The 24,233-nt window shown below is 52.0% G+C and overlaps 2 protein-coding genes across 2 annotated transcripts; both read left to right on the top strand.

The window, feature by feature from the left end:
• Window positions 1-1,882: 1,882 nt before the first annotated feature.
• LOC100900379 (uncharacterized) lies at window positions 1,883-7,175 on the top strand. Its single transcript, XM_029112882.1, has 10 exons — window positions 1,883-1,898; window positions 2,841-3,956; window positions 4,550-4,957; window positions 5,111-5,244; window positions 5,331-5,534; window positions 5,761-6,010; window positions 6,124-6,273; window positions 6,426-6,673; window positions 6,777-6,871; window positions 6,947-7,175. Exons 1-10 carry the CDS (start codon window positions 1,883-1,885, stop codon window positions 7,173-7,175), a joined length of 2,850 nt encoding a protein of 949 aa, XP_028968715.1.
• A 3,727-nt stretch (window positions 7,176-10,902) lies between these two features.
• LOC100900237 (potassium channel subfamily K member 15) lies at window positions 10,903-21,288 on the top strand. Its single transcript, XM_003738035.1, has 6 exons — window positions 10,903-11,228; window positions 11,308-11,432; window positions 19,111-19,315; window positions 20,477-20,708; window positions 20,863-20,958; window positions 21,111-21,288. Exons 1-6 carry the CDS (start codon window positions 10,903-10,905, stop codon window positions 21,171-21,173), a joined length of 1,047 nt encoding a protein of 348 aa, XP_003738083.1. The 3' UTR covers window positions 21,174-21,288.
• Window positions 21,289-24,233: the final 2,945 nt, after the last annotated feature.

Genomic DNA, 24,233 nt, shown 5'->3' with positions numbered 1-24,233 from the left:
CATGAAGGCACTGCATCCAGACAGAGTAAGTGAGACGATACTATCTATCCCCTCTGAGTCTTTTGAGCTCCCAGTTCCCATAAAGGGCCGTGGGTATGAGCCAGGACGCACATGCGTTAGGCAGGTGCCGCACAGCAGAAATCCGGATTCGAGCAGACGACTTTTTTGAAAGATGAGGCGTGAAATAAGTCATCACTCTCTCTTGGAGTCTCTCGGAACCTAATTCAAAGTCACTCCCTCGCTGAGCAATGCCGCCTAGGACTCCTGTTTCCTCGCCATATCAAGCGTATGCTCGTTCAGCGACATGGCATAGGGCCGATCCGACTGGGACAGGGCCGATGACCCATTCCGCAGGATGGCCGACGCTCCCTAATTCAGATTGGAGAAACTCCCTCTTACCCGAACGATGAGCTCGGGAGATGTTGAGGTTTTGAGAGTTGACAAACCTCCGATAGGATAGTGACAAATTCGAAAAGGTACTGAATATATTTGAAGAATCGAAACTTGCTGGTTTTCCCCGGTCCGCTCCCGTGCCCAGACCGAGACTGAGTCGGGATACCTCAATCCTAAAGAAAGGCCCATCGTAAATTTCCCTCATGGTTGCCCCGTGGGTCGATGCATCTTTTCCCCTTTCCTTCTATCGGCTCTTCGTCTCGAGCGAATTCTCCGGCTTCCCGCGATTCCTCGTGATCCCGTGCTTTCATCCCTTCTCTCGAATCTTTTGATGAATCGAATCTCTGATTTGCTATCGCGCACTCCAACAAGCTTCCTGCATTCCGTTGTTGTCACAACGTCTCCCGACGAGTAGCCAAACCTTCCGAAAATTCCGAAGAATCGCTGCTCAGCTCCATGGCCGGGAAATTCACCATGAATACTCACGAGACTTTGGAGGCCGCACTATCGGGACGGAGAGAGCTTAGCGACGGGCACTGTCACTTCTACCGGAAATCCATTGCTCATGATCGTTAGACACCCTATCATACAGGATGACTAGAAATTGATGAAATTGATGACTGATCAGTGATCAGCAGTTGAAGCCGCTCGCGGGTGCGTGAGCCTCTAGCGGTGGCGACGCCCGCACGGAGCCCCGAGTATCACTGAGATCCCTGAGGCTTCCTCGGGTGACTCGCGCGTCTCGCGGAGCGTTCCTCGAACATCGATGTGGTTGGCGATCAGGGAGGTGATCGCGGGACTCACTCGCCTCCCGGCGAGCGTTCCTCTAAAGTCGCGATATTTCGAATATATGGGCTGTTCCCCTTATGCCGAAATTCTTGGAGCTGGGTTTTCCCCGGCGGGCACGCCGGAGAAGTCGATCTCATTCCACGGAGCGAAAATCAGTTTGATTCGTCGGACAATGCTCTTTTTTATCCCATCTTACAGCGCGTGCAGAGGATGGGAAGGAAGGCATTCGAGCGTTCTATGAAATCCACGAGAATTCGAAGTTAAGATCTTGTTGTATCCTGAGACCGTCGGTTCTCACCGAGTCCATACCTCGAAAATTTTCGAAAGTACTCCATCCGAGCATGGTGTCCAAAAGGAGGAAATTCGGCCTGCGGCTGGCACACGAAGTTTCAGACGCGCTGACCACTCGACCTCTCGTCGGTGTTTAGATCGATCGAGCGGAGATAGCCGGACTGGCTCTCAGGGTCTCAGTAAAATTCATTCCGTTCGACAAGCTTTGAACGGATTATGTGATGGGCAATGTGAGCTCCAATCCCAGAGACGTCACTCTGGGAAACTTTCGGCGTTTCAACACAGAACACCCGACCGAAGACATTAAGGTTCTTTCCGTTGTTCGCAGTGGTCCACGTCCACGACAGACGAAGAGAGGCGGGAACTTCTCACTTCCACCTCCATCCGACCTCGTCGAAGGCCCCCAACCATGAAGATCTTCTTCGGTGAGTGTCGCGCCGGAATCCACGTTGCTTCATAACAGACTCGACGATGTTGACTCAGTCAATGATTCGGCTTCGGGAGACATCACAAATGCAGAGGGGACTTTCAGGCATGATCGTTCTTTGTGCGTTCGCGTTTACGGTTGTGAGCCTGAAACGGAGCCGACGAATGTCAAGAGCCCCAGACTCGGATCCCTCACCGTCGGAGGCTTCGAGAGAAACATTCGATCGCCCCTCAAGCCCCACTGCGGACAGCCAAGGAGGTGGGTGCGATTTCGTCGTCCAGCCTATTTGTCTCCTGACTACCTAATCCTAATTTCCCGGAATCTCTCCGAAAGGAACATAGCTGGCTATGGCTTTGGCTCGGTCGAGGTCTTCGGTTTTTTGTCGAGGTATTTTTTTTCGATTATTGTTCTCGTTCGGCTCAGAGTGGATGCTTGTTTTGGGCTGGCACTTGCCTGGGGTGTGTTTCTCGGGATCTGCGTACCAGGCACGTTCTGAGTCCTCGTCATGCATGTTTATCCTTAGGCAAATCGTCGACAGCAAGGAAACCTGTATTCCGACAGAATCGGAATCCGAGACGTCTCGCCGACAGTCCGCCAGATCCCACTAGCCGGCCATACGGCGATAACGACCCAAAAGAGGCAAACCTATCAACGATCGGGCCCCGCGACTCGCTTTCCCCACACGGCGGAGAGGGTTCTGATCAGGGACCATCGGAATACACCGAGGCAGATTCTGTCGAGGATGCCGGAACGACGTCCTCCCCGGATTCGACTGAGACGGACCTGCCCGGAGCCGGGAATTCCTCTGAAACTTCGACCTCGTCGTCCGACTCTCCGGGAACTCGAGGAAGGACGAATCTCGTCGCTCGTGATCAAGGAGCCTCCCCCAGAAGGTCTAATGACATTGTTGGAGACGTAGACGCGAGCGACGATCCCGCAGCGGTATCCCCTGCGGGCGAACCTGGGAACACGACCGACGCCGTCGCCAACCAGTCGTCCGAAAGTGAGGCTCCGGAATCGGACTCCAACAGCACGACGACTTCAGCCACCGACGGAGATTCCTCTTCGGTCGGACCGTTGACGGCCCCTCGTTCCGATTCCTTGGTCGCGACCGCTTCCCCTGATGGCGGCATTGTCATCCCCGCCCGCGTCGCGGCCGTCGCGCCCTCCGCAGGCACTGCCGGGAACCCTGGTCTTGCGATCGCCGTTGTCGCCTTCACTCCCGTTCCCGACACACCTGAGACTTCGAGCTTCCCAACCGAAGTGAGTACCCCGAATGAGTCCGTCAACGAGAACCCCGTGCCCACTCACAACATCTCTGTAAATTCGGATAGTCTTCCTCCGGCCAGTGTGACGCACATCACCGACCAAGGCATATTCATCAAGACAATGCCCGGCCGTTCTGGGGACAAGATTCGAAACCACGTTTCGGCGTCTGCCTCAGCAGGCCAATCCGTCGCGGCCTCATCTTCGGTCAACGCGAATAAGGCCGAAGTTCAAGCTGGTGTCTCCGCCGTCCCGCTCGAGGACCCATCAACTGAAGGTCCATCGGCCGAAGGATCTTCTGTCGCGAGTTCGGATGTCGGGAACCCAGGCGCAGATACTGCACCCGCAGGAGGTCCACTCGTCGTGGTGTCGAGCGGTGGGAGCGCTCCCACCGTAGTATCGAGCGTCGGAAGTCCTCCCGCCGGGAGCTCGAGCGTCATTATCCCGGCGGTCGGGGTTCAAGGCACAGACGGTTTACCGGCCATGACGTCAAGCGTCGAGGCTTCGGCGTCTGGTGGTCCTACCGCCGTCGTCGCGAGTGTCGGAAACCCCGCGGTAGGGGTTTCCGCATCCGCTGGTGCTTCCGGCTCGAGCGCAAGGGTCGAGCTCGGACCCGGGCCCGATCAGTTGAGCGGAAGCACGAATCGTACAACCAGACCACCGGGTACCGTCAATCAAGACCCAGTGACTCCAGCCACTGGCTTCAGATGGTTCAGTAACTTATTCCGAAGAAGCGACAAGCTATTCCAGAGGGATTTTGCAGCTGACGCTAATAGTACAGCTGACCCGGGTGAGATGCTTACACACATCACACGCATTCAGAGTCTATCACACGGGGACGCTTCAAAGAATGGTGAATTTGCCCTGTTCAGGTCACTAGAGAAACGTCATCGCTGGGGCCACTCAATTTATGCAAATTCTCCTCATACTCAGATGTCGCATATTTAATTCTTCCTCTAGGATGTCTCATTCATCTTCTGCAGATCTCTGCGTATTGCGCATCTATCGCTTGTTCTGCTTGATATAGCGGGTTCCGAATTTCTCGCTGATCCGGCTGGGCTCAAAGGGTCTTGTGTATCTTTCGGCATGACTCCCCGTGCAACTCCGGGAGGGCAAGGCTATGCACCTCCCGCGCAGAGCTTTCTCCAGAGAAAACTATCCCGAGTGCTGTGCGAATACTCCGCCTATTCTCTGCTCCATTCCCTCTCCCTTTTTCCGCACATTTTTTGCATAAATATTGAGGCTCTACGTTCCGAGAATCCGAATGCGTCTGTACGATGCGGAAGGTTCAGCTCTTCCTCCTCCTCCACCTCGAGATCTCTCTCGTATCTGGATGATGCTCTCATGTGACACCCCTTAGTGACGGCAGAAGGCCACCCCCAGGTGATCCCGCCGACAAACCTGTCAGCCCGCCGCCCGGAGCAGGAACCGTTCAGAGGCAAGCCACGGACCAACTGGCTGGCACAACAGCCAAGGATGAGCTTGCTGGCGCCCCGTCCACGGATCAGCCTCTCGTTGGTCAGAAGCGACAGGAAAGCGCTCCAGAACGAGCGATGGCCACTCCAGGAGGCGAGGCTTCTCAGGACGTCGTCGGAGCCCTCGATGATCCGAATTCTAAGGGGGCGCCGACGGCCGATCCGACCCTCGGAGATATAGTGGCAATAAACGCCCCAGGGGCGGCAGGAGCTCTCAGCGATCACTGCGAAAAAATATTGGACCCGGAATTTGACGAGAAAGTCAACGGCTATCGGCAAATCGTGGAACAGATCATCCTTCACTGTACCGAGACTTGTGAGTGGCCATTTTCCCCTCCGATCATGGCAGAGCCATCGCGACGGTGCTCGCGCGATTTCTATCCCAGAGAACTTCCCCCATTTGGTTCCGGTACGACAGGAAGGAATTTCAGGATCAGTTATCATAACTTCTCGATGCTTTTCTCTCCAGCCAAGGGTGAAACTTATCGACAGTTGGCTGACTTCGTCGACTCACACGGTCCGCGCTTCACCGGAACCATCCAGCTCGAACACGCGATCGACGATCGCCTGAACCATCTTTCGGACATAGCAGGCCCTGAAAATGTTCGTTGTTGTTGCATTATCTCCCTGCTCCCTCTGATCCCGGAGAATGAAGACAAGCCCATGAGCCGAGAGCTCATTGTTTCCAGGTGGCCGAGGAACCCGTCACGGTTCCTGTTTGGATACGCGGGGACACCAGAGTTGTACTAATTGATGCCTGGAAGGGCAACAGGAACAAAACCTTAGCTTCGTTGACCTTGGGCTACTCTGTCGGAACTGGTCATCTCGGTTTAGTCGCCGATGTCGTCGTTGTAAAATCCTTCGAAGAATTGGAGGCGTTCCCAAACGTGAGCGCTCGGCTATGGGAAATCTGGAATATATAAGTTTACGTAAAAAATGAACGCAGTGAATCCCAGAGACAGGGAGAGTGAGGCTGTACGTCTCAGAGTCAAACCGGAGAGACCGGCGGGACGCCTTTGGCCATGGCGTGCGGCGTGGTCCTTCCCATCGTATCGCATCCCCTTATCGCTAGCTCTCCAATCGGGTGTAATGAAATTCCTCCGTGCGTTCAATCCTCAGATCACGGGGAAGATCGTTGTATTTAATCAAGACTACGAGGGCTACGCAAAAAGCGTGATTTACCGCACGGAGGGCGCATCGAGAGCCGCCGAGAGGGGAGCGGTAGCTGTCCTCATTCGTTCCGTGACAGATTATTCTCTGTACACGCCGCATACGGGAATGATGACGTATGGAGTCAACATAACCAAGATACCGGCGCTCAGCATAACTGTCGAAGACGCGGAGCTCATGTGGAGGAAGCAACAACGAGGTACTCATCTGCACCATTGAGGGCAGTCGGCCCGGCTTCCAGCTCCATGGGTGCTCGGAAACGTCGGTCGCGGAAGCTACGAACATATTTTAACTTTCGAATGCCTTCTCAAGGCGAAGCGATGCAGGTCTACATCAAATCCATGGCTGCACAGGCGGGCGTTACCAGCTCAAGGAACCTCATAGCCGATCTCCCGGGAAAAGACCATCCGGAGGAGATGGTGGTGATCAGTGGACACATCGATTCTTGGGACGTAGGTCAGGGTGAGTGGACCGATTCGGCTGACTGGTTGAATCAATCGCAATCGAATGAAGGAGGCGCTCGAAACACCGCACATCCGCCGAATCGGTGTAAGACGAGCGGCCTCTGAGATAGGAAATGGCCGTCCCGATCTTGGACACGGATTTTTTCGCAGGCGCGATGGATGACGGAGGCGGCGCTGCGATTTCTTGGAGAGCTCTTGAAGTCCTGAAGAATTTGAACCTCATGCCAAGACGCACCGTGAGGACAATACTCTTCACAGCCGAGGAAATGGGGGTGCTGGGCGGTGCGGCATACTTCGAGGCGCACCGGGAGAACGCGAGTCTCATCCAGTTCATGATGGAGTCCGATATCGGAACATTCTCACCACTGGGGCTATCGAGTGGAGTCAAGAACGAAATGGTTTGTGTCGTATCGGGATGGAAGATTCCGACGAATTTGAGTTCGAATTTCAAACTTTCAATCGGCACGGATTTCCCCCTCAATCTCGGGACCCCGATTGCAGGCTGTCTGCATGATCAAGAAAGTTCTGAGTCTCCTGGATTCGATCAACGCGACAGCATTCGATCCCCAGTACGACGGCCCAGACATCGAGAAGTGGTAAGTGAATCTCTTCGATATCGTCGAGTGATTTCAGCGAAGACGTGACTCAGATCCCGCATGTTTCGCCGACAGGTTCGAACTCGGAGTGCCGGGTGCCTCGTTATTCAACAAAAACGATAATTACTTCCGGTATCACCATACGAACGCCGACACCATGCACATGATGGATCCCTCAGCGTTGGACCGAGCGACGGCTCTCTGGGCCAGCATGGCCTTCGTCCTGGCTGACATGGATGCGAGGATTCCTCATGATCCGCCCCGTCAAGACACCGACGAAGCGATTTCGACGACACGGGCTTGAGCGACGCGGATGTCCGTTGCCGAGGCATACGCGTCTCGAAAAGAAAAACAGAGATCTTTCGTTCTTCCGGAGCCGAGTCAACGCGAATGGGGAATCGACTCGAAGTGCGAAGAGAGATTTCCCCCGTGGAATCATAGGTATCTCAACTCAGAGAGATGGCTCAGATGGATTGAAGCACAGGATGGGAGCAGCCGAGAAAATCACAAAATAAAAATCGATCTCTCCATCTCTTCTGTAGAACTGACGGACCCCGTCATCCTGCCTCGCATTACTCTCACCTCTCACCGTGAAGCTATCTCGATCTCACGCACTATTCAAATCAATCAACTCTCTGAGTTGGTCTGGTTCAATTCCGGTCCATCGTAATCGGGCTGTCGAAGATCCGATGACTCGTTCTTTTCCATTTATCCAAGTGGATGACTCATTCAGCTCATTCGGTTTAAGAGCCTTATGCTTGGAAGAAGGCCCTTACGAGTCACGAACATGCTCATCCCGTTGATGGCCAACATGGGCAGTGTGCAAGTTAGGGGCTCCCAAATCCTCACGAGATCCGGAACCGGGACTGGGTGAACTTGGTCGGTGTGTAGAGCGTAGCTGGGGAGATCTTTGGCCCTTCCCATTCGGAATCATAACTGTCGATGGAGCGACTTGTATTTTTCGAAGTCCCTCCATCGGAAGCGATCAAAGAGCTTCTCAGAAAATAATGGATTCGGTAAGCAACTCCAAATTTTCCCGAGATACTCGATGTCTATCTGGGAAGGAGATAGGCTGTGAATTCGTGCGGGAGATCAGCCTCGCGACGGTTTTCCGATCCCGGATGCTTCAGTCGGGAATAGCCCTGTGTCGCAGTCATGGAATTCTGAGCTCCGGGGCCAAGCATCATTAAAAAAATTTCACCGGCTACAAAGCGGTCAATAAAACTGTGGGGTGGCTATATATGACTACATTCGAACCATCGCTGTAGATCGACGTTCAAAATTCTTGGGTCGTGTAGGCAGTCACAAAGTTTTACTCTCTCCCACGAAACCCTTTCCGAGACCTTTCCCATAACGGACTCGAAACCTTGGTCGGAGGGCCAGGAGTCTGAGCGCGATATATCGCAAAGAGACAGATTCGATTGATGAAACTTGAATCATGCAGTGGCATCAATAGGTTAAGAGTGATTCATTTGCTTCATATATTCGCTCCTCACGAATTCTTCGACTCCAGCCGCGAAATTCTGCGGGTTTCGAAAATCGAAGGTGAGCGACGAGAAATATCTTCTTCGAAGCATCGATATTGCATGGACTTGTAGTAAGTTCGCATGGAGTTTCTCTCCACCGAGCCAGTTGGCTCGGAATCCCAGACAGCCCTGGAGGGCACCGAGGGGGAAAACTGCAAGAAATGTCACCGGGAAGCCTGGGAATCTGCCTCAGCGAAACCCGGCTTCTCCCTGCGGAGCTTTGAGCTCATCGGAATTGAAGGGAACTGGGAGCAGAAATTCCTGACTGAGTTAATTTCACGTATGATCGAATGCTTGAAGCACTGCCGTTTCTGGAGATTCCGTTCTGGAAGTCGGCTGAGCCATGAAATGTTACGCTAGTTCGCATGTATGATATTTACGCTGCTCGGAAGCTCTTCTCTCACGCTTCTCAGATGTTTGCTTCCCGAGTGCGCTTCCGTGTCGAAATGATAAACGCGAACCCACTTTTTTGAGATCGATATGTCATCCCTGAGCTTTGGAGGGTATGCTCATTTTTGAGGGAAAATTATCCTCAAAGCTTGCGAAGATATCGGCCGGTCCCATTCCTCAGATTTCGAACTCACGGCGATAAACTCACTCACGGCTCTGAGGAACGAGTCGGGATAATCAATCGTTCCTCGCCGGCAATCTCGAGAAACCTCGCATAGAACACGTCACAGGCAGGAGACCGAGACGTGAGCCTTCGTCAGACAGCAGATGATTTTATGCGACACGATCCCGTTTTTCATTTGAAAGCGCGGCTCCATCACGATTTTATCGCGGGATTCAACAGGAGCAACCGTCGACTCGGAAGGTCGGAGCAGATCGTCCTCTTGGGACCGTGTCTATCGATGATCGTGATTGTTAGAAAAAAACTCCGCATGTTGATCGGAAGGATCTGAGGCCGATATCGCTCTCGGACTGATTTCTTTTGCGTTCAATATCTCACGCATGGCAACCCTTTCACGCGTAACTCCTCCTCGACTCTCGACGTGCTTTCTCGAACTTCTCTTTCTCTTGCACCGACTGCGACGCGAAGACGGTCCAGAAGACTTATTCGTCCGGTTGTTTATGTCACAAGGTTGTTTGGCGAGACTCTGCTCGAATCAATCGTCTGAAAGGTGGTCATGCTTGTGATCATGCTACCGTGAGCAGGCACAGAACCCGATAGACGCCGGAGGACACAACCAGAAAGGGAGACGGCGGTACATGTGTCGATTCTCCGATGGCTCGATTGCGGGAGCGCTGCCTCCATAGAAAGAGCCCGCAGAAGAATGAAAAGACGCCGCCTCTCAATTCGCTTGTCAGGCCGAAAATGCTGCCGAGAATTCTACATTGAGTACCTCGGGGGAATCGAGCTTCTCTTTAGGTAGTTCTTCAATTCTTGAATGGCATCGACTCGCATTAGCCTCGGCGTACTGACGAATAATGATCGGATCTGGGGGTCAGTCTCGATTCCAATGGCCCTCCCTTCAGCCGTGGATTTGAGCAAGAGCCCAATCCGGCAGTTTTCTTCGAGCTACAACATGTTTCATTCGCTACTCGCGCACTTCCACTCCCGAGAACATTTTTATGAAGACGGTGAGGAAGAGCACAGCGATGCTGACAAATAAGATAGTTCCCTCTGCGTTTGCTTACATTGAGGCTTTCAAGAATCGTCGGTAACAGGTATACCTTGACTGCGGCCAGTGTTTTGAGCAAATGAGCGTCTTCGAATGGCGATCACGTCATAAGTCACAGTGAGAGATGTTAATTTCTCGCACCGGCATCCAAACTCGCGGTTTCCAGCAGCTTTCGGTGATTCCCTTGGAATTCGTCATTACTACACTCGAAGATACCTAGATCAAAATTCCTCCGAGCGACTAAGGAGAACCGCCTCTCCGATTGTGAAATCAGGCTCTGAGGATTGGAGATTTTCCAAATGACGACAGAGCTCGGTGCCATTGCTTGGGTTGGGCCACGAGCTCGCATACAGGGCCGGTTCGGGATTCGCCACATGGGTCGAGCTTGCAAAACCCAACAATTAACTCCGGGGACCCCTCTAACCGCGGATTCGGACCGATTTCCGCGATTTTTCGCGATTCCGAGGGAACCCCGGGCTTTTCCGCTAGTTTTGACCTGTCCTATCGCGTCGCGCCGCGCTTCCAACGATATTCTGCTGCGAAACATCTCCATTGCTCGTCTCCAATCCGTAAGCAACAAACAAGGCAATCGCCAAATCTATCCACGGGCGTTCTGATCAGAGACAACTTGTGACTCAAGCATCTGCGGTAGTAGGATTGGCAGAGGACTCGGGCTAGAATTCGACGGAATCTTCTATACATTTTGGTATTTTCCTTCCGCAGAAAGCTCCTCCGATCCCTCCGCAGAGACATGCGGTCGCCCCGCCTCCGCGACGAGGAAAACGTCAAACTTACGTCATGTAGCCCGACCAGCCTACTTTGAGCGTACCTTCACTGCTCCTCGATCCTCTGTCCGGATCGTTTCCTCTCTGTCGTCCAAAATATGGAAGACGCCAAATCAGAAATTTCGCTGCGGGTCGACAGTAAGGTTACAGAAGGAAAATCGCGCGGCGCAAAGTTCCGGCAATGCGTCAAGGTCTTCCTAACGCACCTCTTATCTCAACTCGGTCTTTGCCTCTTGGTTGTGGCGTACGCTGTCGGGGGGGCTTTCCTATTCAAATCAATCGAGGCCGAAAAAGAAACCATAAACCGCCAACAAGTTCGCGTTTCTCGATCTCATTGCCTCGACGACATGTTCAACATCACCGAACGCCTCAACGTCTTCGAGAGGGCCCGCTGGATACGAGCCGTCGAGAGTCGATTGAGAAAGTAAGTTTCCGGTCGCTTCTCCCGAAATCGAAGACTTCTCCCCGGCGTGATAGAACTACAGTCAACTCTCGTGAAACAGGTATGAGGAAGACGTCGTGAAAGCGGTTCGCGACAATGGCTACGATGGGAACGATAGCGACCAACCTGTGCAATGGACATTCTCTGGAGCTTTACTATACTGCATCACCGTCATCACAACGATCGGTAAGTTGAAATATCCTCCGAATCATCTCCCGCAAACGCGATCGTTGGAAAGAGGCAGAGATGAAGATGTCGTTTCCGATGATATTGCTTCGGAGTGACAGAAATTATCGAGATATCCGTTCCCGTCAGTTCTTGAAAATTTTCATCCAATCCTTGAGTCATCGAACTCGAAAAATAGACGGCACAAAAGGATCCGGGGCAATGATGATGATGATTAGACTCTTGAGAAGATCGACGCGGATTCTTAGTCATGTTCGTTAGAGGGAGTACTATGCGACACCGAACGCAAATAGATAATTAAGCATTGGAAAGATCTCAGAGGGTAGCGAACCTTCCTTGAGGCCATGAACGATGCCTCTCCGTGCGGGGGGCCGCTATGTCTTTTCTCGCAAGTGTGAGGAGGCTTTACGAGCGTAACTCCGTCTTACGATGGCGATGTCAACTCTAGGGTGCGCACTAAGAACTTGAATGAAGGCTCGTCCGTCACCGCGGCCGATATCTTGATACAATTATCCCATTTGGAATTTTTCCTTCGTTTCCACCGGCAGATCGTTCCAGAGAGGAATAATAAAATAATAATGCCATCAAAATGGTCTACCGGTCTCCGAGAACGCGCCGTTTGGGAATCGAGGTTGACTGTATCGGAGTGTCGCTTTCCCTGTAGAGGCTCGTGCAAGCGATGACAGCAACCAGACTGCTCAACCGCGCGAATTTGTGCTGCAGAAGTGCAGAAGAATACGCGACGTATATTTTGTAGCAAATCGGGATTTGGACCGCAGCCAACGAGCGGTCTCGTTCGTCCCCAATGACTCCGAGACTGCCATCTCTCCGTGTGGTAGAATTCTCCTCTCCGTGTCTCCCTCCCTCAAGTTACCGAAGCGGTTCTGCACGACTGATGTCGACGCTTAGTTGGAGAGCTATTCGCCAAACGTCGACGGCTCTTGAGCAATTATCCACGATGGCTTCCTCTGGTCCTAGTCGAAAGAGTCCGCAGCCGTCATTCGTGTCAGCTTCCAGATCACAGGACGCGAATATGAGAAACAGCCGGAAATGTACTTGGAGGGAGGTGGTGGAGGAGAGAGAGGACCGAGCTTCTGTTCGGAAAGCCAGTTCATACTCCTTGACTTGAAAAATGGAATATCACAGCCCGGAATCAGAGGGAAATCTCGAGAGATACCTCCTCTCTCTTTCGGAGAGATCCCTATGACGGGCTCTACCATATCATGACCTTCAGGCATAGATTAAGATATATTTCTCCATCAAGGAGTCGTGTGCTTTACGTCGGAGCTATGCAAAAGACGGATCCCAGTCTCGAGCACCGATAGAACGCGGGCTTCTTACCCCAGATTCCTGAGCCTGCGAATCATCCTGCATCCCGGGAAAGACCTCTGGCCATTCACATGAGGGAGAGGGTCGCAGAACTGCAGCCTCGAGTCCCCTTCGCTCACCCTAATCAATGCTCTGACACTCGACGACCTGCACCGAGAACTTCTTTATGGACTCGCGTATTCCCCGTTCCAACTCGCTCTGGATGGAACGGCCTCTTGGCCTCTCGAACTCTACACTATGGATCTTTTCTAGTGCGCAATCGACCCCATCGCCATTGTCGTGCGAGTCTTGATTCTTGATTAATTTTCGGTAGAGGTTCGGTCGGAAAAATGTTGCTGATCCTCGGTGCAGATAATGTGATTGTTGGCGACGATTCACTGCGATCGGTCGCGATCGCGAGCCGGGCTGGGGAAATGTTTAGAGGAAAAATATGAGCCTGTCGGAGAGGCACGGCACGAGCACGAGACTCAACTCAGCCAGAGGTAGCCAGAGAAGCTCCGAGCGGAGAGTTGGGACTCCGCAAGCTGTGATCTATTTACCGAGGCAGAGCTCAGATAACTTACTCTTGTCGCGAATACAACTGGATATTTCCAAAGCCATCGCCTTGGTTTTATCTCATGCCCGGGAGCCCTCTGAAAGTGTTTGGCTGAAAAGCGTACGATCGTCTGAAATCCCGGCTGTTCCGATTGCTTCGCCTCGAACTTTAAGACAAATCTCAGAGCTTCCACAGATACGGACAAACGCTCAAAGGGATGAACAAGAGCAATTCTCTTAGAAACAAGTGATGCGGTGAAGTTAAGAAGAGACAAAGCGCGCTTCGCTCTGCTTCAAACAGAGTGCCGCCCCCTCTGGAACACGCTCGGCCTACTCGTACCAGCCAGGCGGTCTATTCTCGAGCGAGGCTTTCGAATCGCATTCCCATTGGCTGGTCAGCGAGCATACAGGCGCTTGTGGCGTGAGGAACTCAATAGAAATGTCACCACAATGCCGATCAAGCGAAACGATCGACAGTATTTTCACAACGTTTGTTTGCAGAGGAACCGTGTGCATGCCTAATCAAATGAATATTGGAAAGAGCAACAGAATGCGGGGTGACCGAGGTCGATGTCTGGAGAATGATCGGATAATGATTTTTCATTAACGATTCTAAGAGTAAATTTTTTTCAAGTAACCAAAAGTTATAGTCATCGGGCATGGGTGCGGCTCCTGTGGGGTCGGAATTTCCAGATTTCGCGGAGTAGAAGCGAAGAAAAAGCGGATTTGATCTAAGTGAAAAAAATCCAGAGTCGGGAACGAGATTCGAGGGAAGAATGTGTTGCTTGAGGACGACGCCGGCCTCGCGGTCACGAACTTTCTGTTTCCGGTGATGTTTCGCCTTCGCGCTGTCCTCGAAGCGGGGGCGCGCGTTCTTCTTCATTGTCATTCAGAAACCAGAAACGACAAGTCGAGAAGCGACTTTCGCGTGCGAGTCAGACCCAACACATCTCCCGGTATGTGAGTCGCCGCGTTCAGGAGGAGCTTTTGTTCAAAGCTGTTCTGGCGCGTTTGTCGGCGGTTTGCGCCGTCCCGCGCCTGCTCAACATACGAGCGTCTCAATACTGCTATTGTGATGTTGATTGTCGTGTTGGTGGTGGTCTTCGTTGCGATAGTTGACGCTGTTGCCCTTTTGCCGAGAACGTTCACTGTGTGACCACTTTCCTGTAGGAGCGCATCGCCCCCCACTCCCGGCATTCAGAGATTCCCTGTTCTGGCTCGGCTCCCGGAAACGAGGGTTCGTCCCGAACACCATTCTCGTCATAGGAGAGAGACGCAACGCTCGAGGAATTCCGACTGACAGCCGCGGAAGAAAATCTGGCACTGCTCTCACCGGAATAAATCGGCTTGAAATGTCGACCAAGGTGCTTCGAGTCGAGCTCATTCGTCTCTCGGTGAGACATCACATGTAGAAAACACGTTGTAACAGAGCAGAACGTTTGAGTGTCTATCACACCGTTCTCAGCGGGCTTCCAAATGAAGCACTTCTTGGGACATTGATGCAACACGACGGACTCAGATGCGAAGAGGGTGGCGAAATTCCTGGATTTGCGCATATGGGGCCAATGGATTCATTGAGGAGAGGACGGCGAGGAGCCGTCTTCAGAAATCATCATCGTCGGAGCCGATGACGTCGTCTTCGATCGCTCAGCCTGCTGGTGAGACGTCCTGCCACCCCAAGACCCTCGTTCGTCGAGAGACCGTCTTTACTAACAACAATATTAGAGCCGGATGCTTCCTGAGCAGCTTGATCTCATTTGAAGTGACAGCAATGTGTCACTGTGCGCCTCTTGGCTGGCTCTGCTCAAGTAGAGCCAGCCGCGCCGGCATGTCACCAACAACACAAATAGGCGAGCACACACCACATACGCTCGCGCAAACAAAAGGGACAAACATCTGATAAGATCGAAAGCTTTCCGAGAGCACATTTCGGAAGGCAACTACTCTACGTCTGTTTTTGAACACCTTCGGGCGCTCATCGTTTACTTTATCTTCTTCGTTTTTATTGAATTAGACTCCTCGACCGACAGCTTGCTGAACAGGGGGATATAGATCGAGTTGATTGAAGAGAGCGAATGAAAGTACAATAGATCGGTAAGACAGGATGCATCCGGCCCCTCTCGATTCACGATCGACTGGGGAGAGTTTCGATCTATTGAGAACCGGGCTGGAATGCTCTGATGATGACAATATTAGGTTCAAGGGCGCCGAGAAGTTCGAAATCGAATGAGCCGTCGACATTATCTACCGAAGACCGGGAAATTGGCTCCAAGTGCGTTTATCGTTGGCGCGGGCGTCGTTTCTTCGTTATTAGTTATTAGTAGAGTTCCTAAACTTCGGACATTTCATATCTATACAATCCGCAAGAGCGAAGACCGACGACCACATCGACGAGGGAATCGTCTCTGATGAGTTATCCCTGTCGCCGGACGATGTGGGAAACGCTAGATTACAAATGCCGCAATCGGATCTATCCTCATTCGAGAGTCGGAAGATGAAAATGTCCGAATTTTGGGAACTCCAGTTATTAGTGAAGCACCCAATTCCGTGTGATCGCGCTCGAGCTATATTCTTCACCGCTGGCTTGGATGACTCCCGGATTCTCGAACCAGCGAACTGTAGACTCCAGGCTGAATTGGCCTGTCTGAGCGAGTCTCCCGAGAGCCTAACTTTCGGCTCGTAGAGAATCGGCAGAAATCATCAGGGAGAGCTCGCGATCATCCGAGACGCCGCGAGGAGTTCCGTGGATAACCCCGGAAGAGTTGCATCGACAATCCATACACCTGATCCCAATTGTATTCCGTCGGAGACACCATATGCGGAACTTGCGATATCCATGCCGCGTGTTTTCACGGACCCCAGAGACTGCTTGCCAGGAATGAGCAAGAGCCCATGCCTGCGGAACAGTCGCCCCATGTCATTCTCACGGCGAACATGCGGCTCCCGGATTCCTCCGAGAAGCAATGCATTCGGTCTTGTCTCCATGCAGGTACCCGACCGGTGAGATGTCCATATAGAGGTACTCCTCTCGAATTTTTCATCTCATCCGTCTTCCACGAGAATGATGCGGTCGGTTGATGTCGCGTTTCCTCCGCAACCCATTCTCTCGCGGATCAAACGAAAGGTCTCGACTCTAGATTGAGGACCCCTTTCGAAAGGCGACTTTCGTCATGCTACATTAGACAGAGATGGGACGACGGGACTCGTGAAGCATTTCTTGTGACCACAACTAATTCTAAGGCGATTGAGGTCCTTCCCGATTTTCATCCTACTCACAGCTCACAGATCAGCGTCCCCCTATCCTTCATGGAAAGTCGCGATTGAGATCCGCCACTAGACGGACTGAAAATGCGAGAGTATGATACAGCCCAGCATCTCCCGCCTAACTCCATTAGATGCGCCAGTCATACAGTGTTCATTGTGGCCAGGGAGCGTTGTTCGCTGCAGTGCCGCTCAAATTGACAGAAGTAGCGCGCTGGCGCCTAGGTAGTGCTTTCCCAGCTCACCACGTGTAAACATTGAATGACGTCATTTATCTCTATTTGTGTATATGTTTGTGACTTATGAACAATCGAACGTCGATCGGGTGCCACAACTTCTAAGGGAGCGGACAACTCAATTTGAGCGGATGGCACGAGATTCAAGCTCAGACCGACTGAGGACTCGACCGGCGCATTGACTGGAGTCTTGCTAACTCGAGCAAGGAAAAAACACAAAAACTGCTCCACAATTCACCTAATGATCGTCATCATTATCGAATCAAGGGCTATCGGTTCTCGGTTATTACTCTCGCCGTTTCTTTGACGGCGGACCTCCCGGATTTTTCATCCATAAGCTCTCAGTCTGGCGGTGGCTTACGCGAGTCGATCACGTAACGTTGACGCGGAACATGATGTCTCGATTCCAACATACTCAGTGTTCGTTCCAATCCCCCTCTAAGGCTCGCACGATGTCAATGGGGGAAATGTCACGCTCCTGATCGTCGCTGCGCGTTGTCGAGCCGACAAAGACCTCAGATGCTTATGGTGAATTTATGGCGATCACCAAGTGTCCTCCCATCGGTATTTGTTAGCTCAACACGACACGGGTGATTTGTATCTCTCAGCGCTGCGGGTAGCGCAATGAAAATAAGGGTAAGCTTTTCAAAACACTGGCGCATCTAAGGGTCGTCAGGAAAAATTGAGACTCGCGCTGACCGGGAAAGCTTCTCTGCTTTCATCGGCGCGGAACTAGGGAGGCGATCTGCGAATGTTGCTCTCGTTCGCTTCTTCAGATGTGTTCGATAGCAGTTGAGTCAGCACGTCCGCTGTGGAACGCCTCGATCTCGAAGTGATTTCTTGGCGCTAAACAAGAATGATCCATTCATTTTATGCCGTTCCGAAGATGCTCACGCGTCGTCGGCTCGTCATAGATTTGAGAGCTGAGATGAAACTCGAGAAATTGCCGGAATCTCATGAAAGGACAAGAATGGAGCAACAAGGGAGAGAGACGCAGCAGATGAGAACGCTCAGCTCGATCAGAAGTTGCGTCGAACCACGAAACGGGACGGCGTTCAAATTTGGCACACTGACTCACAGAAATGATTTTTTCCTCGTTGGTCGTAACGATCGAGTCTCGCCGTTCTGGAGTTTTTCCCCAAGTCAGATCATTCCGGTCGGGAGATTCTCCTCAAGCGAACGCCGCAATCCGTCTCGGCGAAGATCTCTCCATGGACACGTATTTTATTCGCCGTCCTGGACTTCAGGCTGTCCATTCGTGACCTCATGATGACGCCGAGGATTCGGAGTCGTCTGTTGAAATTGGACTGGCTCTTTAGGACTGAAATGTTGCAGCTCGGGGAGTCTGTCATCTGCAGGAAGAAAGCGATTCCGACTCCGATAGACAGACTGATTCATTCGGAGTCGTTCTCCGCTTCGCTGGCACGGATGCCCCACGGAGAGATACGTCAGATTATCCAAGGTCACGCATGCGGAGCGATCGCAACGCCTCGAAACGAGCCGAGTACCGGCCTTTGAATCGCTTGGCCGGTTTTTTACGCGATCGCGGGCGATTTGCCATCTGTACGGTGATACCGCGCTTATAGCGGGCGGCGTCCTCGGGCTCCTGCGTAGTCCTGGTATTCAAAGCAAAGCCTTCTTACTCTGCGGCTACGCACTTTATAAGCGACCCACAATAAATTCCGAGCGCCCGACGCCCAGACCGTGCATAGCCGTCCGGTCCGAATCGAACCCCTGGACAACAAGTCTGACGTAGAAACCTCAGACATCGGTCGGAGGACGCTATGGAGTCTCGATCCGGAGGACGGCTTGGTCCAGAGTGGATTTGTGTGATGGGGATCGGTCTCAACGAAGAACGTGGACGTGGGCGGATAGCCTACCTCTCAGGAGTAGAAATGTTCCCATAGTTCGACCTCAAAGTCTCCTCTGGCGAGGAACAAACACTCAATCCGGGCAGGCGAACAATCAGCAACGATCGACATCGTAAACGACTCTTCTATCAAACTTGTTTCGAGAAAGACAATAAAGACTCGCACGATCGTGATGAGGATGCCTCATCGATTTTTCCGCTCGCCTGCTCTTCTTCTTCAACTCGCGGAATCATCCGCGAGAGCTCGGACTTTGAGGGTTGCTCCTCTCGGTTTTTCGGATCGATTGCCCCTCAGCCTTGAGCCCAGACAGCGTTCAGATGTTCACTTCCAGAGAGCATGGATTAACATTTTATTTGAGGACTCCCGAGTGAGATACACGAGAGGGTCGGATCCGGCTTGAGTGTCGATTTAATTGCCGAATTGACTCCTCATTCGATCCATTCACAGGCTACGGTCACATCGCACCGAAAACGAATGAAGGAAAAGTTGTCACAATCCTCTACGCTCTGGTCGGAATCCCCCTGATGCTCCTCTGTCTATCAAACATCGGAAACGTCCTCGCCGGTTCTTTCAGATTTGCCTATTCGAAAATGTGCTGTTTGTGCATAATTCCGCCGCAGCCTAGATCAATGCTCCCCAACGGATTCGAAGGGTGAGTACGATGCCCATAGCGTCTTGTCATGAGGGTCCTCCCTCAGGGACACATTACCTAGACCTAGACGGTTCAGCTTTTGCTATATCTCTTTTCCGGCGATTCCTCGATGGCCATTCCAGGAATAGCAGCTCAATGTGTGTCGAAGTCGTTCTTGCTTCCTCCGCAGCTCTTACCGAAGGGCGTTTTACAACCAGTAGAGCGGAAGCGGAAGAGCTTAGTCTACATAAAATTCATGAGGCATTGTTGTGACTTTTTAATGACGATTCGAGCCACTCGAATAAGGACCTCCCTTTTCCGAAAGTGTTTCTATCCTCTGTCTTCGAACGAGACCGCTCCGGGACAAAAAGCGCGGCTTGTTCTCTGATCTTCAAACATAGCACCAGACTATGCGCTCAACAAGCCGGGCGCTCTCTATGGATCGTGAGAATAGGGTCGAGTAGAAACAGCGTGCTAGGGTTAGCAGATTCGCGGCGCTTAAAAAAAAAACATGTAGCAAAATCTTGGCCCCATCATGACGACACACGGATGAATGTTCCAACCTCATGTGTCCCCCGCTCGAAAATACTCGATACTGTATATATGTGTCGCCCGTCCTTCCGACCACCATCGGTCTTCCGAAAAATCCCCGGTGGCAAGCAGCAGGCCGATAGGTGATCGATGTCGGCGATTTCGATGAAATAGCTCGAGCCCATCATCAACCATCATGGATTGAATGGTCTCTCCGGGAGTTCCGCAGAAGGCAGCACGTCAACGCCGACTTGACATCGTGTCCTACAAGAACGGATACTCCCCCTTTCCGCCGACAGTCTTCGGGTAACCTCTTTCGCATCGCTGGAGCCATTTGTCTCCTTGACGATGTACCGTCGGACGCTAAACGGATGAAAATGTTTTTGGCCTCCAAAATTCAGCGACCACGTTCTCCCTTTGATACCGACAATCTGTTCTTCCTCCTTCGACTCGAGAACCTACTCCGCCTGATTGCGAACGGAGCGGGCCGTGCGCTGTGATTCACCGTCATGGGCGCCAGCGACTGTCTGGAATTTCCAGAAATTTCGGAAGCCGTTCAGAGATTGGAGATCCGCTGCTCGATTGGACCCATAGCGGGGGTACGAATCGAGTGAGCGAATGTTGAATATTTTCCCTTTCTCTTCCCCGCAGCAGTTCGCCGAACTCGGTATCTGTGGCTCCAGCGAGAATTCCTGTGTGTTTAGTGATGCTCTTCGTAGCGTCCTATATTTGCGTTGGAGCTGTAATCTTCTCGAAGTGGGAAGGCTGGACGATCTTGAATGGAGCTTATTTCTGCTTCATCACGCTGAGTACGATCGGCTTCGGGGACTATGTACCAGGTCAGAGTACATTCGGCTTCGATCCCACCACGAACACTTTGCAGGTCAGTCTCAGAGGCCGAGAGTCTCCAACCGATCGCTTAGCAGACAATTTCCTCTGGACAACAATGCGCTCATCTTTGGCAGCGCTCCAGACCCTCCTCGGTTGATCCTCGGGATAAGTCTCGAGATTTCACGACAGACCATTACGCTTTTCAGGACAGAGACGCTCAATTAAAGCTGATTATATGCTGTCTCTACCTCATTATGGGTCTTGCCATCATCGCTATGTCGTTCAATCTCGTCCAGGAAGAGGTAAGTGAATCGTGAATGTCTGGCTCGGGTTTCGTCTAGGGGGCTAGCGCTCCGGAGAGGGGGTCGATCAGCTCCGGATCGGGGCTGAGACATTCGGTGGGAATCGGAGTTGTGTGGTCTCTCTCGCCAGGCAGGAGATTTTCCCGTTCCAGGTGATCCTGAAGTGCAAGGACGTCGCGCGCCACCTGCGACTCCTGGCTCATGTCGATGATTAGGCGACGCATGCTTCGGTCACCCCAGTCACACCGGTTTCTCTCTTTCGAAACGCTCATTCTACACCGACAAGTTCAGCAGATCAACTCCTTACGGTTGTGATAACCGATGAACGGTCGGCGCGGAGACCTCGTGTTGAGATTCTCTCCGACTGTTGTCCCCCACCGACTGAGAGCTTGGACGTTCCCACGTTGAAGATTGAACGCCCGAGACAAGGCAGGAGAATGACCATGTGGAACATAAGGTCTAATTCCTCACGGAGAAAAAGAGCCAAACGTCCCAGTATGTGAGGTCGTCTCGAAAGAGCGTCCGCCGACTAGTCCGAGAACTGGAATACATGGGGAACACTTTCAGTACTTGACTGTAAATATTCGACTCATCGGAAAGCGTTCCCGTTGATAATTCCCGCAAACCGCCTGAGACGCTCACGAATATCTGAGATGTTGAGTTCTTTTCTATCCAACGAACCTATTTCGCGCAAAACAAGTGAGAGATACCGGGTGTTTGGAGTCGCTTGTCGGTGTTTCGGCTGGAAGCTTGCGGGTCATTCGAGTGAGCGTGTAAGTGAGACAGATTCGAGCCAAGAATTTTCGGGGACTGGATTTTCTTGGCCCCATCTTATCGGTTGAACATGAAATTTTTCTCCTCATATCCAGTTCTCATAATCGGCCCCGTTTCCGACACTATGGACGCCCAGGACCATGTCGGTTCCGAAGGCTCTGAATCTGTTTTGCGGCTGGAACTCGATGACCCAGAGAATCTGGAGAAGATTCCATGTCTATGTCGGCAAATTATCACCGAACGAGAGTCCCTCGTAGGCGCATGATTGGTCTCGCTTAACGCAGGCAAAGAGAAGCTGAATCGAAAGGAACGGTAAGAGAACGTGGTATTCGCCAGAGAGATGAGAATGATGCGAGAGACTTCTGAAATGACGGAAAGGCGGTAATAAGAGCTAAGAGCATCCCCCGGATGTTTTGTAAAAATCGAACGATCAACGAAGTGGCTCCTAGCGTCTAGGAGTGTCGTCGATGGTGGATCGAGCAATCCCTTCACGGAAGAAATGCGAAAAGCGGAAGGGTTTCCCCAAGGATCTCAAGATGTCAGTCATGTCAGTCGCCTAGGGAGGTCCTCGGGATCATCGTCAATCGATTTGTGGGTATTCGAGCCCTTCTGAGTGGAAGGTTCCGGCTTGAGTCCAGAGAATATTCAGCTATTGAAGGTAGATAAAATCAGCTGCGTGAATGGGAGATTATTGTGTCATCATTTCTAAATGGAACCTTCTATCTCATGGAAGTTCCTCGATGAACTCCCGGAACGTTGTTATCCACTACATGAGAGCATGTTCCGGGAGGGGGTGTGATCGGATATGACAATCCAATGGGGAATAGGCTCACTAACTCTTTGAGCTCGATCGTCTAGCCTTGGGTCGGGAAAGCATAAATTCTGGTACGCGCCGGATTCATGTGCGCGAAGTTGACAAATGAGCGTATCTGCAATTCGATGACATCCTGACAAATATATTCCTCGTAGCCTTTCAAATGATTGCTTTCGTCTAGCCTCCGAGCACAGCGGAATTACGAATGACCACATAGAGCAACTTTTTATCCAGACAATGCTCGGATTAGTGCATCGCGACGGAAATGCACTTGGAGTGCATCCAAGATAACTCCATGATATTCTGGTGATTCTGTGCGCTGCCGCACTCTATCATGGGATTCTCTGCGCTAAAGAGATTTTCACTTTTCAGCGCTCCCAGCCGGAGGGTGGAAACCCGCAGACCTCATGTCTCTTAGACCGCTGGGCTTCCCCTTCGGAGTGAGTGAGACTGGAAACGATCATCGCCGAAATGCTTGGATGGAGTCCGAAAAGAACTAGCGCTTACTCACGAACCCTATCCCCTATCCTCCCTGATATCCTGATTGGGCGGCTCCTAATGCGCTGCCATGAATATTCCGCATGGGCGGAAGTCCCGCAACGCGGCAGTATATTCGGGGCATGATAGCCCATGTATCTGCTAAACGGGTCTTCGATCGGAATCCAGTCGACCCGTCGCCCCACTCGACTCGATGGCACCCTTGGAGGGTTCTCCTACGGTTTCCCGAGATTTATGTCAGAGGCGACCTTGGGACAGTCTCGAAGCGCAATGGCAAGCTTTGGGACGGCAACAATGCGCAACAGTCTCGATCATTAATTCAGCCATCCGTTCATTCATGATCGCGCTCACGAAAACGACGTTCATTACGGAGCCGGAAACTTGGCTGCCGTGCGATAAATGGAGTCCAAAAAGCCCGTCTTCAAGGTCGACTGTACGAGTATGTTTTAGCTTTGGGTACCGAAGGCGGCACCGCAGACAGTCGCTGCGAGACGGAGTGACGCCGTCTACGAGATCACTCTCTTGGCAACAAGTCTGCCGTTTGAAAGAGAAGCTTCGGCAAATTCATCGCATTTGTAGGCCTACAGGTTGACTTACGACGGGGTCTCTTGCGCTTCTCGTCAACATGCTGCTTCCTCAGTCGGCGTCGCCAGAGAGAATTTCGGCCCGTCCAGTCATACTACGGAAAACTGAATCCTCGCCTTCCGATGCAAGGGAGAAATTGTTTACGAATTAGGCGATTCGGCTCCAGCATAGAGCCTGAGAACAGACGACGTTGTATCGAAGCGTTCGGTCAGGACCAGAGGACCGAAACCCAACTTCCGTGTGAGATCTCTATCTCCGGGAGGCCGTCCCTGATAAACCATCGGCAAGTGTGATTATCGGCGAGAATTATTATTATGCGGTTCGGTTCGGGAGTAAATCTGTCGTCATTCTCGTGAGAAATGCACAGAGATTTTCTACAGGCGAAGAACACGAGCGCAATCACTGCGACATTTATCGCCAATGCCAACATACAGGACCCGAAAACGCAAAAACCCAGCGACACCTTCGGGCACAATGTCCCGCCAGAAAGGAGCTCAACCTTGCCGTCGACCTGGGAAGACTAATTCTCTGATACTCTAGAATAAAGCGGTAGATCAGGAGACATTTCGTATTGGGAATCGGACAACTGACCCTCAACTTCCCG

Source organism: Galendromus occidentalis, unplaced genomic scaffold (assembly GCF_000255335.2).
Source record: "Galendromus occidentalis unplaced genomic scaffold, Mocc_1.1 scf7180000075756, whole genome shotgun sequence".
NCBI classification, from domain to species: Eukaryota; Metazoa; Arthropoda; class Arachnida; order Mesostigmata; family Phytoseiidae; genus Galendromus; species Galendromus occidentalis.
This window is presented reverse-complemented; position numbering and strand designations above follow the sequence as displayed.

Coding starts and splice junctions, on each gene's coding strand:
- LOC100900379 (XM_029112882.1), top strand. Junction 5,245..5,330: donor ACATAGCAGGCCCTGAAAAT/GTTCGTTGTTGT, acceptor CATTGTTTCCAG/GTGGCCGAGGAACCCGTCAC. Junction 6,274..6,425: donor TTCTTGGGACGTAGGTCAGG/GTGAGTGGACCG, acceptor ATTTTTTCGCAG/GCGCGATGGATGACGGAGGC.
- LOC100900237 (XM_003738035.1), top strand. CDS start 10,903: ATGGAAGACGCCAAATCAGAAATTTCGCTGCGGGTCGACAGTAAGGTT. Junction 11,229..11,307: donor GTCGAGAGTCGATTGAGAAA/GTAAGTTTCCGG, acceptor CTCGTGAAACAG/GTATGAGGAAGACGTCGTGA. Junction 19,316..20,476: donor CTCCCCAACGGATTCGAAGG/GTGAGTACGATG, acceptor TCTTCCCCGCAG/CAGTTCGCCGAACTCGGTAT.